The 15975-nt window shown below is 40.7% G+C and overlaps 1 protein-coding gene across 1 annotated transcript; it reads left to right on the top strand.

Annotated features, from left to right (window-relative positions):
- Positions 1-5285: 5285 nt before the first annotated feature.
- On the top strand, positions 5286-15198 carry chmp2ba (charged multivesicular body protein 2Ba). The gene is made up of 6 exons (XM_084544491.1): positions 5286-5498; positions 8049-8140; positions 10589-10783; positions 11545-11647; positions 11866-11972; positions 13111-15198. The coding sequence occupies exons 1-6, from the start codon at positions 5465-5467 to the stop codon at positions 13225-13227; spliced, it is 648 nt and encodes a 215-aa protein (XP_084400617.1). The 5' UTR covers positions 5286-5464; the 3' UTR covers positions 13228-15198.
- The last annotated feature ends 777 nt before the right edge of the window (positions 15199-15975 follow it).

A 15975-nucleotide genomic window follows, 5' to 3' on the forward strand; every position in this document is an offset into this window, starting at 1 on the left:
CCGTCCTCCAGTTTTAGCTCGCATTCTGCATGTGTGGAGATAATGGGAGCGGCCCGGGCTGCCTGGAAGAAGTTAATGAGATGATGGCGGCTCAAAGGCAGGGTCATGGTGATGGAGGGGGGATTCACTTGACAGATGCGGCTCCCCTTTAGAGGGTCACGGTGGGAAAACAATCCCTTTGGTGCAAAAATGGAAAGTTAAATATGAAAATCCACAGGAAATTAGAAAAAAGTATGGCATTGTTTATGCTGGACTTTTAGTGAATGTGTATAAAATTGAGTGCAGAGGTTTCACTCGATAACACTGGGCACTTTTCCGAGGTAAATTTTCATGTCTGCTTAAAACAATGACATGGGGAAGAATGTAGAATAGCTTCATAATATCTGTGACTGTAATGAAAAGCTCTCCAGCACAGGTATGAATTAAAAACACAGGAAGAGACATATGAATCCTTGAGCATTGAGAAACATATCTAATCTCTCATGTGGCATTCACAGTCAGGACCGCCAACCAGATTTAAATATATATGAAATAAAAACATCCATTTACTGAATATTGGAAACTCAATATAGGATTAATAAAGCCTCTCATTTTACGTCCCTCACACAACTTCACAAACCTCCTCTCCCTTCTGCAGAGCGACGGACTCGTCCTCCATTGCCCTTCCAGCTGTAATGAGCCTAATTCCCCCATGCAAATAATGTGTCTGAGCCTCAGCCCCTGCTGGGACCACCAGCCCGCTTCTTGTGGTCTCAGCCTGGCTCCGGGGCAAGAAGGACCACGGACCGGAGAGGCAGAAAAGAGACAGAGGAAGGGCAAAAGAGGGTTCTGGTCTGATACATGTTGGACCTACCATCAGACAGATTGGCATCCCCAGGCATGAAGGACCTGTGGATAAAAGAGGGTGTCATTGAGTGGTGTGTGTGTCTCACTGAGTGTGACATCCAAAATGAACGCCAGCAGCAGATTTAAACAATAACACCTCGCAGTCTGACCTTACACACGAAACCAACAGCATGCTGACGTGCGAGATGTGTGCGTTATGTGTATGTAACTCCTAAGCACCTGCATCTAAGTGCCATTCCTTCCTGCTTGTGTGTAGGTGTATGTGTGTGTGTGTGTGTGTGTGTGTGCTTCCCGGGAGGCTGGGGGCTGGCAATGATGATGAGCAAACACTACAGGGGAAAATAATCTCTCATTACCCACAATTCCCTGATGCTCCGCTGCGCCGGTGAGCGCGACTAGATTTGTCCCAAAGGCAGAAATGAGTGGAGTCACTCACTCGATTTATTAGACAATCCCAAACTCCCGTGCCCTCTGCCTCCCCTGCTGCTAAAACCCTCTTTCCCTGCTTCCTATCATCCCTCTGCCTATTCCCACTCTCTCAGCCACCTGCTGTCTTCCATATGTCCTTAGTCTTCTACTTCCTACTTTGTTTGGGATCTGAAGAAAGTGTCTTTTTAATAATTGATAATGAAAGTTTTCCACGGATACAGTGGGCGTATCAGTAGTGGAATGACCTAATTAGCTAGAAAGGTTTGACATTTTGGAAAATACAATTAATTACTTCATATGTATCTGTATTTGATAATTGTGAAGCTGCAGCATGGCTTAGCTTAGCTCAAAGACAAACAAAACACACACTAAAAGCTCACTGACACACATTTTCTTGTCATTTCATCATTTAATTTAAATACAACAAACAACCAGACTAGGCGTTTTAGGCTTCTGTGTCAATTTGATGCTGACCAGAAATGCAACTACGCGCTGCAGACCGCAAGAGCTGTTATTGGTCAGGTCGGTAGTGGCGTGTTTCCGGTTTAGTATTTCAGGCTACTTCTCCATCTCCGCAAATTTCGAACTGATTGTTTTGGAGTGAAGATGGAAGAAGGTTTGGAGATCATTGTTCAAAGTGAAGCAGGAAGTGGAAAGCGAAGCAAATGAACCCGACTGGCAAAACAGACAAAGCGCCGACTAGTTATTGGGTGGCGTTTTTTACAGAGCGAGACAGACTGACGGGCGCACGAGTATAAATGACTCGCACCGGCGTTGGCTACGTGCGTAGGTTATGGCGGCTATGTCCCGCTCTACCCTAAATGAGCCTTGAATTCTCTATCTGGCCAAAAAACAGTCTGCGTATAGTGTCCTCTAAAACTAATCTTTGCTGGAATTAAACAAACAGAATACATTAGTTTATCCTAAAAGTCACCTGGCTACAGCACCATGTTTGAGATGAGTAGCTACTGACCATGGGGAGAAGCTTATTGACACAAAATATCAAACTATTTCTCAAATAAAAGGAAAACATCATCAGTGTAAATTTGTTAAAAGTCTTCTTAAACCTCAAACATCATCAGTGCAAGCACACTGCTGGCAAAACATGCAACCCTCGTGAGCGTAAGACTTGAAATACTTTCTTCTCTTCCAAGAGAAGAGGTGACAAAGTGTCCTAATATGCCCGTCTACATGGAGATGTTCATTAAGCTTGCCTGCCACGTTCATTCTGAGTGAAAGTGAACTCAAACAGAAACTTTGCCATAAGCTGCTAAATTATTAATGTTCATAGTTTTGGGTGACACATGTCTTAATGCAACATTACGTTAGCCTGTAACTTGTACCACATTTGTAAATGTAAGAAGTCATTTAAAATGTTCCTTCTTTCTCACATTTTCCCTGATCTCCTGCTGTCCTAGCAGACCTCTGTCTTTATTTGTTGAATTCATCAATCCCTTTTCTTCTGTCCCGTGTTCTCTTGATAATTCCCCGAGTCCTCACTGCCACTCTCTTCCTATCTATCTCTTCCCCCATCTGGGTTGCAGTGAAGTATCCATCCATCAGACCAAAGAAGGTGCTGCTGAAATCCCATGTCTGCCATCACAGCCATCCTTGTCTCTCTGAGTTTGCATGCAAACATATTTCAGCATATAGTTTCATGTTGGGGTGAAAGGGAGAAAACACTATATTTTCATAGATATCGTATATGCTATAGTGACACTGGATTTATGCTTGCTCGTTTATGCAAGGGGGAATGAGATACACACACTGGGGAGGCCTTGGGGAGATTTGTTGAAATTCTATTGCAAATGACAAAGAATAAATATAATTGAATTTTGTGGCTCTGCTGATATATGGCACAGATAATCCTCTACTGGAAAAACAAAGACATAGTTTGTCTTTGTTGGGTAAAAATAATCTGCAAGTGCTTCAGGTTTTTTTTGTGTGTGTCTAAATTACAGCTTGAAAGAATGAAGAGGCGGTTGGATTGACATGACATTTGCAATTTTTGACCGAGGACACACTCAGCTCCGTGTTTCTATGTTCATGTACCGGTTTATCTGTGAAGAAAAGGAAAAAAAAAAAAGCACAGTTGTTAGTAGACTGTAACAACTCCACAGTCATCAAGTGCAGGGATTTGTGCGATTTGCTCGATGATACCTTAAAGCTGAAAAGCTCAATGTGCTTTATGGCCACGACTCCCACTGATTGCGAGGAGATCTCATTTCACACATGATCGTCTCCCTCTGCCGCTGCTGCTGCGTTAGTGTGTGTGTGCGTCCATACAGTCTGTAGTTAGTGCCTTAACATTACATGTCTGCTTGCCCTGGGCTAGATCACAGAGAGGAGGAAGAGGGCGGAATAGATAGATGGAGAGATGAAGAAAGTGGAGAAAGAAAGGGGCAAAGTGAGGCAGAACAGAAGTGGAAATGATAGCAAAATCAGTTGTTAACATTTTGTTTGTTTGTTGCCTTGTGGTCGCAGCTTATTTTAATTTTAATTTTTCCTTGATTGAACTTATATACACTTAATAGACCCTCTATCTACAAAGCCAATACGGTTTACCATATATATATGATATAATAGGTTTGATGTTAAATGATTTGTACTGAAAAAGCTTAATATAACAACAATGACTGAATAAAGCCCATTTATATGGAATATTTATTCATCAGAATATACTCAAGTTAAAACCTTTTCAATGACGACTCATTCAGCTTCACAACACAAGCTTAATCAAATGCCAATATATCTATCAGAGGTAAGAAAAATAATCACAAATTTGATCCCAAAGTATTGATTTACATGCTGAAGCTTTGTAGCAACACAGCCAGAGACAGATACAGGCTTCGCACCAACAGGCCCTCTGGGTGCTTGGGACCAGATTTATCACCACCGGGGCTCTCTGATGATGAGGCCGTTTAGTGGGGCTCCCTGTAGTCCTCCGCTGATTAGCACCAAACATCTTCCCTAATAACCTTAACAAGAACAACGCCTCAGGACGACATGCCGATGCACACTGGCAACTGCACACACGCACACACACCTCCTTGGAGATAAAGAAAAGAGCTAAGGGCTACCCATCCTCCTCTCCCTCTCCTCAAAGTCACCCCTCTCTCCTCTGCTCCAGCCACAACTTGGCATCTCGCACTATTTCTGGGAATGAGACTCCCCCGCCTCTCCCACCTCACATCTTCTGCCTCTCACCCCCACTGCGCACACTAGAACAAAATTGAGTTGGTTATGGTTCAAGAGTCCCACCACACCACATAAAGTTGCTCTCAGCATCAATATGAGATAAGACAATACGAATATATGAATACAAACCGGAGTGTATGGGATGCCCTCTCTTCTGGGGATAAAGAGGCGAGGGATGAAATTGAGTTCAGACTTTATGACGCTGTGAGAAACAGAGGGAGGGAGAAACAGAGTGATTTTACAGACGGCACCCTCCTTTGTGGGTCGTTTCCTCATGGCAGTTTACATATTAGTGTGTCATGACAGGGTGTTAACATATCTAGAACCATAGACCATGTGAAAATTTAAGTAAGCAAAGAAAAAAAAACAATTAAGACATTAGATTGGAAATGTATTCTTTAAATGTGAAAATTATGAAAGAAAACATTACTTCGTCTAAAAAAAAAACCCAAAACATTTCTTTGTTTCAATCAGCGTTTTATTATCTATTGCCCTGCATTTATGTTGCATTCAAGTTCTACTCGTAAGAATATGTTGAATGGAATCCAGTAACAAATAGTGGAGCCAGTAGTTTTCAGAAATGTCTGGCTTTTAAGATTGCTGTGGTGCACAGATATAAACAATAATCAACACACACATTTCTAAGCCTTTTTGTTACATAATTGGCTTCAACAAGCTGTGTTCACCTTTTTTTAAACTGACTATTTTTTTTCCGTGCCGATCATTTAAGTCTAATCACAATTTGGCATTTGTACGGAGTACAAGTGAAGGCAGCATGAGAGTCCCGCCGTGACGTCACGTGGAGCCGTTGACTCAGTCAGCTGAGGGAGGAACTCCGACAACAGAAAGTCAACCAGGAAACACAGGCGGCTAAACTGACCCACCGTACCCTCGGTCCGACGGCTGAACGACGGTGTAAACGACAGAAAGCACACCTGTGTTAGCGGCACACGACTTGTATTTGGTATTTAGGTTGACACAGAGCAGCGACATGGCTTCCCTTTTCAAGAAGAAGACTGTCGACGGTAAGTTTGCTCGGTGTGGAAGAAAAAAAAAAAAAAAAGCTAGCTAACTTGTTTTTAGCCCGGGCGTTCGGTGTTCTTCCCAGCTTCTAATTACCCGTCCCCGTTCAACTTGTTTTACCTGTTCCGGGTTTAGTTGAGTCACCAGTCACGCTGCTGGCTGGAGCCTGGCAATTGAAGCGCTGCCTAACTTAATTTAGCTTGGATGAACATGCTATTTTTGTACGTAGCTGGATTACAGCGTAACTCTTAACAGCAATGTGGCGTAAATATGTGCTGTGAAGTTATGCTAACGTTAGCTCTTATAAGAGGTGTTGCTACATAAGATCTCAAGTGAAGTCATTGTTTTCCAGTGACTGAGCAGGAAGAAGCCAAACATTATCACGCCATATTCATCCCAAATTGATAACACGTCGAATATACGATGTTAAATAGCAGATGTAACATTTGCTTTAACCACCAGATTAATTCAGTTTCATCTCACATTTATACAACATATATTAACTTCCGTCAGTCTCATCTACTAATAGATTCTAATTCAACTTCCTTACTGTGCTGGAAAAAAGAAAAACACTGATTGGATCACAAAGAGTGTCATAAAATTGAGTAATGTCAGGCAGAGCTGTTAAAATATGACCTCACTGTCAGGCTGTCATTATATATTCATTTTAGTAATGTACAGGTGTCAACATTTTGAAAAGACCCTCCATCTAAATATTTCTGTGTTTTTCCTCCAGGCTAGGTAATCAGTCGCACAAGGTCAAAATGGAAAATCAGGCTTTTCTTTTTCTAAGTATCAGAATTAATGGATCAATTATTCTGTCTCAAATACTCAGTATACTGACTCGTAAGGCTGAATTTCCAGAGGAAAGGCAGACCAACCTCCACCTGCTGTACTTGAGAATTATTTTTGTGGAGGATGACATCAAAATCTATCAGCTTATGATCTTCAGGTCTAAAAATAGGCTTGGTTTGTTAAAGCAAATCTTCTCATGGCACTGCCTTCGTACTCCTCCCATCATTGTCATTCTGGTTTCACGCCATACGCATCACCTGCATACTGTACTTACCGTCCTGTGTTACCTGTGCTCCATGTCAAGCCATTGTCATGTCGCAATCCCCGTCTCATGTCGTGGGTTTTTCTCATCTTTCACGCTCTGGACGCAGTGTTTTCGTTGCCGGCCTGGCGTCGGGGCGGTTGGAGCGGTTTCTCGGTTTCTGGTTATTTGGCAAATTAGAGGTGGGGGGGCTTAGACTGCACGTATTTGTAGGACGACATCCCTCCCACTCTGAGACGTTGGCGGCGCGTCACCTTATACGTATATGCGCCGTTCGCACAAGTGGTCCTACGCAATGATGTGTCTTGAACGAGTTCATAGTTGCTGAACTTTTGCCTTTTTTTACAGGTAGTGGTCCACTTTATTTTTAAAAAGTGACATTTTCTGAAATTGGTAGCTTAAGGATGTTGATCTGAATCAATTGATTGGAAATTAATTGGTCAGATTTTCATTTTTTTCCTGTAACAGTGTCTAAACTCTGCATGTGTTCCTAAAGAACACATTTTTCTGTCATTTTGTACACCTCTACTGCACACCTGTCTGACTGGAACAGAGATACAGCCTCTGTTGCTCTTTCAAGTGTTTATTTCCCTTTTCCAAATATAAAGTTTCTTTTGAATTATTTTCTCATCAGAACTGAGGTTTTCATTAGAAAGCCCTTTTGAACAAATTTGTAATATATACATTTGGGCTTTATCTGAACAACTGACTAGACTTGTTTTGATTAATATACTAATTTCTGTATGTTGTTGTCCTTAAGCTTAAAATGGGTTAAAAAGTTGCTTTAAGTCTTAATAGTCAAAATAAATCAGTCTGTATCAGTCAATGAGTCTAAATCTGATTTAGATTATAAAACAGCAGATTTCAGGTAAATATCCACACTGTGGTTGTGCTTTTGTCGTCTCTCACTCTGGAGCCACGGGTGAATGTGTGACTTCAGGGTCATACACTATCTCACATGATGCCACTTTAGTTTGTGTGGGTGGATTGAGGCTGACTCAATAGTGGTGTGAGCTGTCCAGGCATTCCCACAGTTGCTGTGTGTCAGTATGCCTTCTGCTGTTGAATACTGTGTGGCATTTCACTTGAGTCCGGGCACACACCCAAACATGCTCACTGTTAAGGGATTGGCTAGATGTTTAAGATTTTTTCCGAAACCATACAGCTGGTCTTTGCTCTGCCCTTTCTAACTGTAATGCACCAGAAATGCGGTGATGTCCAGTTTGAGAAAATTTTATAACGATAAAAAAAAGGCAATCCTTCTTTGCATCTATGGCATACCTTAAAAAAAAACATGAAACTTTAGAGGGAAATGTACAAAACAGAAAAAAGATGTACCAAATCTTTGCTGTTGTTCTTTGTATGTGCTTTCTGTTAAGCAGTTAGACTCTGAGTACTGTGCAGGTCTTTATTATTATTATTATTGTTACGTTAGGGATGGTCTCACAAACGTATCTCACAATCCTCCTTTCTTTTTGTCTTGCGCCATCCAAAGACATCATCAAGGAACAGTCTAAAGAGCTGCGCGGCACTCAGAGACAGATCACCAGGGACAGAGCGGCACTGGAGAAACAAGAGAAACAAATGGTAGGAATGTGAACACACACACACACAAAAGAAATATCTGAATGCAAGTCATTTTCTAGAAATTTCTACATATTGCATCAAAGCTTTATTGCCCCAGATGCAGATTACATTCACCTCCTACAATCTGGGATTGTGCTCAATTGGTTAATGGGTCTAAATTAATAGACAAGAATGATCTGGTGTGGTGGTTTTGCTTCGGGCAAGTAAGACTACTCGCAGATATCCGGAGTTGCACGTTGGGGCTTTATTCACAGTGGCATATAACATTTCCCCTCTCCACGAGATGAAAGAAGCTGACTGTGTCCTCTCCCCTCAGTTGTTTTAAATAAATAGCATACAGGACATAATTACCTCCCTGGGGAACCCCATTTTTATTCTTCATTAACGCTTTGCGCTAATTAGTCTAGCTTTTAAAAGCTTTGTTACACCTTGTGAATAAAAGATGCTGTGGCTAAGAAACGAATATGACCTATATTCGCACTTTAGCGCACTCATGACCATCTATTGCCCCCCCACCACGCTCGCTTTCAGTGTGAGTAAATGACAGAGGGCAGAGATCGTCCCACAAAGACACACAGTTCATTTTATGGGTTTTAATGAATTTCAGAGAGAATTTAAAAGAGGAAATAAGTGGGCAGATCCAAATTAGGGCACACATATGTTCTTGTCCTGTCTGTTACTATTAAACTTGATATGTTAGGCTTTACAAGACTGTAGTTTTCTTCAGGCTCCCTGAGACATTGAAAACATTTGACTTGTTTGTTGCAAGATTTAAAAAAAGATTCACTGCTGTGTGCATCTGTTGCTCAGAAAACTCTGCAGCGCTTTTTGGCCTTGTTACTACATTCAAATTCCCATTTCCCACAGCCTCACAGTTGTGTGCTGCGTTCCTCCACGTCTAGGAAAGCACGATCCATCCATCAACTCCTCCACTTCCTCAATCCTTTTGTGACACGGCAGTAACTAAGACATTATGAGCTTCCTATCAGCAGCAGTCCCACTGCTCTCCTCTCTGTTTGTTTTTCAGGTGACACTCTAGTTGATGTTATTATTGTCACTGAGGGCCTTTTTAAAAAGCTCTCATTTTTCCTCCATGGCATTAATTTGAATTGTATGCAAGCGGGCAAATACAGACGCAGCTAATGCACCTGCTCTGTTTGTGTAAGAGACAGAGAGCTGAGTGGGGAAAGCCGCTTGCTTTTGAAAAAAAATCTAACATAAATAATTGATTATTTCCTGAAGAGGATGCTTTATACACACGCACACAAGAAATAAACAAGACACACTAGAGCTGTTACAGCAGCGCTGAGAGTTCTGGCTAGTTTACCGTAACCTGGAGCTGCAGTCTCGTCTCTTGGGGACGCGCACAGACACACTCATGCCCACACACTGGATCCCTGTGGGCATCAGTGTGTTTTCTGATGTTTACCTAAGCTAAAAGCTTCTATTTGCTTTCCAACAAGTAACATTTGATCTGAATGCCTTTATTTACCATGTCTATATTTATGAGCACAATGGTCCCTCTGCAGCTTCAGGATATGTTTGTTTATCAATACAGTGGATGTGTGTATTTTTAATGTAACGTGTTTAAGACATTCTTTACAGAATTCAAGTTGGGTCTCACATCATTTGGATTTCATTATGGGGCATGTTTCAAGAGAGAGAGAGACCTCTGCATGCCATTGAATAGTCCTACAACAAATAAGAGCAATGAATTATGCTTCACGACAAATGCCTTCATCGCTGTAAACCGTCTCTTTAATCTCAATCAGTATCTTTTACACTGGACGTGATGGTGTCCATTTTAATATAAATAAAAGGAATTCAGAATGGAGCAACAGACTGAAAGGTGTTGTGTGTGTGTGGGGGAAATTAAGGCTGGCTTCCAGGCTACCAAAATTATTCAAGTGTACAAAAATATTACTACATTAGAAGTACTACATATGTAAAAAGAAGAAGTGACGCACACTCTTTCAAAGGTAGGATGGATTGGTATTCTATTAAAATAGAAGCCTCTCTGACAACTGATGGATGACTAAAAAGCTCCATCCTCTATCCATCCTAATTATCCTAAACCTCGCTGAGGCTTTGGATATGGTTGAGCATGTCATATTACTGAAAGAATTGGAAAATTGGTAGCAAATGTTTCTTTCTTCTAGTGTAGCCACTCCACAACAGCTAATCTGGTTGGTATGCCTCAACCCCTCTATTATTCTGAATTTATATGCTTAGACATGGGAATATTATCTCTAGATTTAATACACTGTTGGGCAGATGACCCATAAATGAGGAGATGCTAGCAGTAGATTTGTTCCAGATATGTGCAGCATACATGAAAAGGGAATCTATTCTAGTCTCAATTACATACAAATAAACATTCAGACACATACAGTATGAGGAGTCTTGAAAGTTGGACTCATATCTTTATCCTTTTCTTTCTTTCTGCAGGAGGCGGAGATCAAGAAAATGGCAAAGAGTGGAAACCGGGAGGCGTGTAAGATTCTCGCCAAGCAGTTGGTCCAGCTGAGGAAGCAGAAGAACAGGACATACGCCGTCAGCTCCAAGGTCACCTCCATGTCCACGCAGACGAAGGTCATGAACTCCCAAATGAAGATGGCCGGTGCCATGTCTTCAACAGCAAAGGTAAAATGCTAGGTCGTGTCATTCAGATTTAAAAAATTTTAAATGTTTTGATTAGCAAACTTATTTTAGTTTGGAAGCAGAAACGAAATCAGTGTTAACAACAAGCAAAAAAGTAAACTGTCAGCATGTGTATTTGTTACATGATTTTGTGTTTTACGAGTGTGAATGTGTTGTTTTAAAGTATGTTGCAGTTAGACAATTTAAGATTTGATATTTACTATGATCAGTAGTCATAGAAAAGTTACGTGTTGCTGTTCTATGCATGAGCTACTTACAGTGTTTACACACGTCAGTATTTTAATGTTGTAATTAAAATATAAATGGGGGGTATGTTCACGTTTAAAACCAAGTGTGGTAACAGTGTTGTTAATGAAGTGTGAGAGGTAGTAATTGGCCAGGAGCAATGTACTGTACAGAGTCAGTCTTAGCAAACACAGACAGGTCAAATATAATTAGGCTTCAAATTAATGGAGTGTGATGAGGACTACGAGAGGTTGTGTCTGTGGGAGAAAGACACACACACACACACCATTTCTATTGAAGAAAGCTGCGTCGTTCATTCAGTTTATTCAGTACAGCTATGGGTTAGCACGGTTTGGAGAGGTAAATAATATTTTATTTGTAGGAAATTGACTTGAATTTGCTTCTTGGGAAAAATATGAAAAGGTTTTTTTTTTCCTTCATATAAACACTAGGATTTGCATATCCTTAGTCAAATACCAAAGATGAATGCTCTGACCTTCTTTTCTTAATGTCTGCAGACAATGCAAGCAGTGAATAAAAAGATGGATCCTCAGAAGACGCTGAAGACCATGCAGGACTTCCAGAAGGAGAACATGAAGATGGGCATGACTGAGGACATGAGTAAGGACACATAATGCACACACAGCTCTTGTAGCGCTAGGCTTACTGAAACCAGATCGGCATACATGTATGTGAATGGTGTGAGGAGTGTTTCCAGTCTGTGTTCGATTCTAAGAGGAAAAGCTATCTCACACTGAAGTCCAAACTTGTGACTGAAGATCAATTTGTCTGACTTTACTGTCCTTATCTCCTCCCTCCCTGTGTCACTATCTGTCCAGTTAATGACACGTTGGATGAGATCTTTGATGAGTCTGGGGATGAAGAGGAATCTCAGGACATTGTCAACCAGGTTCTGGATGAGATTGGCATTGAGATCACAGGAAAGGTAAGAAATTCAAAAAGAGAGCAAAACTTTCTACAGATAGAATACACTCAAAGTTGAGAAAGACTTGAGCCATTTTTGGTGGAATAAAAACATTTTACAGATGTAACCACTCTAAATGAAGCACATGGCCCCCAGCCAGATAAACAGAAAGTTCTCCACATGGCTTTTACTCTCACTTTTTAAATGTATTCCAGCTGCCACACGGTGGGGCTAGCCTTCAGCTCTTCTGGCTCTGTAAACTGCTTTCCTTGTAACTGCCAGGCTGTCCGTCTGCTTTGTGTCTGGCTCCCCCTGGGGAGCTCCATGAGTTATTACCTCTCACAACACCTCGCTCAAACTCACAAATTGTCCAATAAACAAGCCCACAGCTGGAGAGAACAAACAGGCGGTTTAATAAAAATCTGCATAACGATCTTTGTTTTAGAGAAGGCTAATTATTTTGTGCTAAATCACAATAAAAGACTGAGCACACAATTCCCTGAATGCAAGATTCCTAAAACAGCAATAAAAGTTTTTTTGTTTTTTTTTCAATCATGCCTTAAAGGAAGTTAGTCTCATAAACTATGGTAATTTGGGAAAACATAACATAAACAAATGAGCATCCATATGTTTTGTTCATGTTATGTTTACCGATGGCCTGTGTGGAAAATACCAAATGCTACAAAGGTACTGTGATCATTTTGAATAAAGATCTACATGGTGCTGGCAAATACCAGCACTTTTATATTGCACCAGTTAAGAAAGCACAAATATGTGATCATAAGCCAACAAATCTCAAGACGTGAAGAAACGTTCCAGCGAGCAACTTTGACTTTATAATACAAAGAAAGTGTTATTGGGGAAAAATGAGACCTGCTTGTATCAAAGCTGATGTTGGCTGTGGTAATTCAAGGGGACATTACTCATTATTCATGCAGTATACATTATTATGTGCTATCTATTATCTACTACTACTAATTATCTAATGTAATTAGCAGTAATTGTGATTAAATGTGAATAGGTCTTTAACATTTGGCTTTGGAGTGGCAGTAGGCAGCTGTGCATATAACAAGTACCAAGCTCCGTGTTTGTGTGCGAGTGTTGAGCATGAAGTGGATGCCCCTGCTAACGGGATTTTTCTACTCATGTGTGATTCCAGATGGTGAGAGCTCCAGCTGCAGGAAAGGCCGTCCCCAGCGCCGCCTCGTCCTCCAAACAAGCCACCATCTCTGACGACGAGATCGAGAGGCAGCTCCGAGCTCTGGGAGTGGACTAATCGTCCTCTTTGTGTTAATGTTCACTTCATAAACCAGAGTGACATTAACACTGATTGATACAGACTCTGTTAGACACACTGGTTTTGTCATGGCTCAAATGCAACAAGTGCAACACCACCCACTCATTGAAAGGCATTCAGGCAGACGGATGCAAATTAACACATACTTATTCTTCTGCAGGTTGCCTTACAGATCATGGGAGTACATCTGACCTATTTAAATAGAATATTTATTGCAACATTGGAGAGGGCACAACTGGAGCAACAATAGATGCTTGACCTGAAGAACCACCTGCACTGTTGTTTACCACCCATCTGTCTTTCTAAGGGCTACAAGTGTATATACGATCTTGGAACTGGCTTTTCCCTCCTGGTGCTTTGGTTAATTTTGACTTAGTCCTACTATCTATCGGCTTTTACATGACTGAAGATGGAGGATTTTTCTCCAGGAAGGTTTTATAATTAAAACATGGTAATTAAAGAGCTTCAGGGTTGTCAATAAGCAGATGGAACTTTTCTACTCTGACTATTAACCTGCTGTCTTTGTTCATTTTGAAACCCTTCAGATTCACTATCTCTGAGGGGAAACTATCCTTGTTAAAGCACTCCTTAGACATGTTTGCAGTGTTTTGTGAGTAAAACGCCTCTCTGCTATTCTTTCCTCTGGTATCCGAGGTAAGACAGATATTTGACCATGTAAGTGAGCGAGGGAGAATACATCACCATGCAACTGAACTAGCTGATTAATTACCATGTTTTTAAGATGCTACCATGGGTACTGGAGACAGACATATGCATGAGAAATTTCTAACTTATAATAATACCTTCAGGCTTGGTTATTTACTTGCATGGGATGGTGATACAGATTGATCTGATGGCCAACTGGCTAGCATTTTAATTAGCACCCCAGAAGTTGTGATGCTCTAAAAGACGGCGACGAAACTTAATCAAACACAAATTAGGACTAATGAAAGACGGCACGTCAAAGCGCTTTGAATCGATTGTCTGATGCTACGAAGTAATCATAGTGATTGTGGGATGGTCCGGGTCCTGCAGTCCCTCTTCTCTTTCAGCTGCTGTGCAGTTACTCTCATTTGTTATTTTGAAGCTGCCTCACTCATAAAAATACACACACACACACACACACACACACACACACTACAGCAAGAAAATGATGGACGTGTTTGTTAAAATGACACTGTGATTTAAGAGACGTCTCATCTTCTCTGAGGCTGAAGCTGGCTTTTCTACAGTGATTTGTTAATGTCAGCCAGCTTCATGAGAGTGAGACTTTGGCCTTTTGTTTCCATATTAATTCCTATTGCCAAAAGAAAACGTTTGATTCTTGCATGTGTCCGACGCGGTCAACCCATATTTCATCGAAATTTCACTGTTCATTTGTTCATCGACCTTAAACCGATCTGTTGTGATTGTGGGCAGAATCAATGTTTTAACAGATTTTGACATTGTCTGAGTGCAGTTCCATAGTTAGGTTTTTAAAGGTGTACGTATAATCATTTTTGTTTTCTTCGTCATTGGAAAATGACTCTGTAAAGGGTTATGGCTTTTATAAGGAATAAAGATTGTTCAGGTACAATTTATGCGGCTTCTGTGATCAGTGTCTCCTCTGAGTGTTAAACAACATTTTCATGCCCCTAGCTGGAGCATTATGTTCTTGTTCTTTTTGTGGCCACTCCATTCTTGTGAGTGTGATATCTGGATAAATTTGGCACAAAGTTTGAAAAGATGAAAAGATTTTAATTTGGTGATTAAAGGTCACTGTGGCCTCGTACAAATAACACTCAAATCATGATGAAATTCCACACAAATACTTCATGATGGGACAAAATGAGTCATTAAATTTTACAGCAAAAAATTGTCGACTGTGGTGACATCAGAATGTTATGCAAAAACATTTCTACTTTATTTCCATATAAACCGTAGACTCGAGCTAGTCCGTGGCAACACACATCAAGTCTGCATTAGTTTTCATCTAAGGAATGCTGTCACTGCAGAGTGAAGCCATTAAACTGCATAACCAAGAAACTCAAAAGAAACAAAAGAAGGCTGGAATGGTGTGATCATACATCCAAATATTTTAAAGACATGATAATTGTTTAAATTGTAATGTGGAATACATGCAAACTCTAGTCTATTGGAGAAAGCAGGTCGTCTGTAGTCACACGTGCCTTGCTTTAACAAAAGATGCAGGAATAAAAACTAAATTGCTATAATAAATCAGGTATATGAATCTGCATAATTAAATTAAGATACAAAAAACAAAGAGTAATACATTTTTAAGAGCAGCGTGTGAGACTGGCTTGAGAAGCTACTCGGTAGCTTTACTCAGTGTACTCTGCCTGTAACTCTCCATGGTCCACTCTCAGAAATGTGACAGCAATCGATGACCCTGCTGCATTTATTTCCCCAGAGAGTACTCCGGTTATACGGCCACAAATTAGTCACAGTGGAAACTGCTTGTCTCTGAATAAAGGTGTCTTGTTGATTTATTTATGAATCCCCAGTGACGCCCTGATGAACTGTAAAGTTTGTGCTGCAGACCCGACCAGACCATCTCTCCTAATGTATGTATTCATATGGTAATATACAGTGCTGCAGTAAAAATGAGAAATGACACGTTGTTCGTCATAAAACACATTTTACTGTTTGTAACATGTAAGAAAAGCTTATTTAAGTTTCAGTGCGTGGAAACCGAAAGGGACAATATATTAAAACAGGTGCAAAAGA

This window comes from Chelon labrosus (genome assembly GCF_963514085.1).
Source record: "Chelon labrosus genome assembly, chromosome: 5".
Classification (NCBI taxonomy): domain Eukaryota; kingdom Metazoa; phylum Chordata; class Actinopteri; order Mugiliformes; family Mugilidae; genus Chelon; species Chelon labrosus.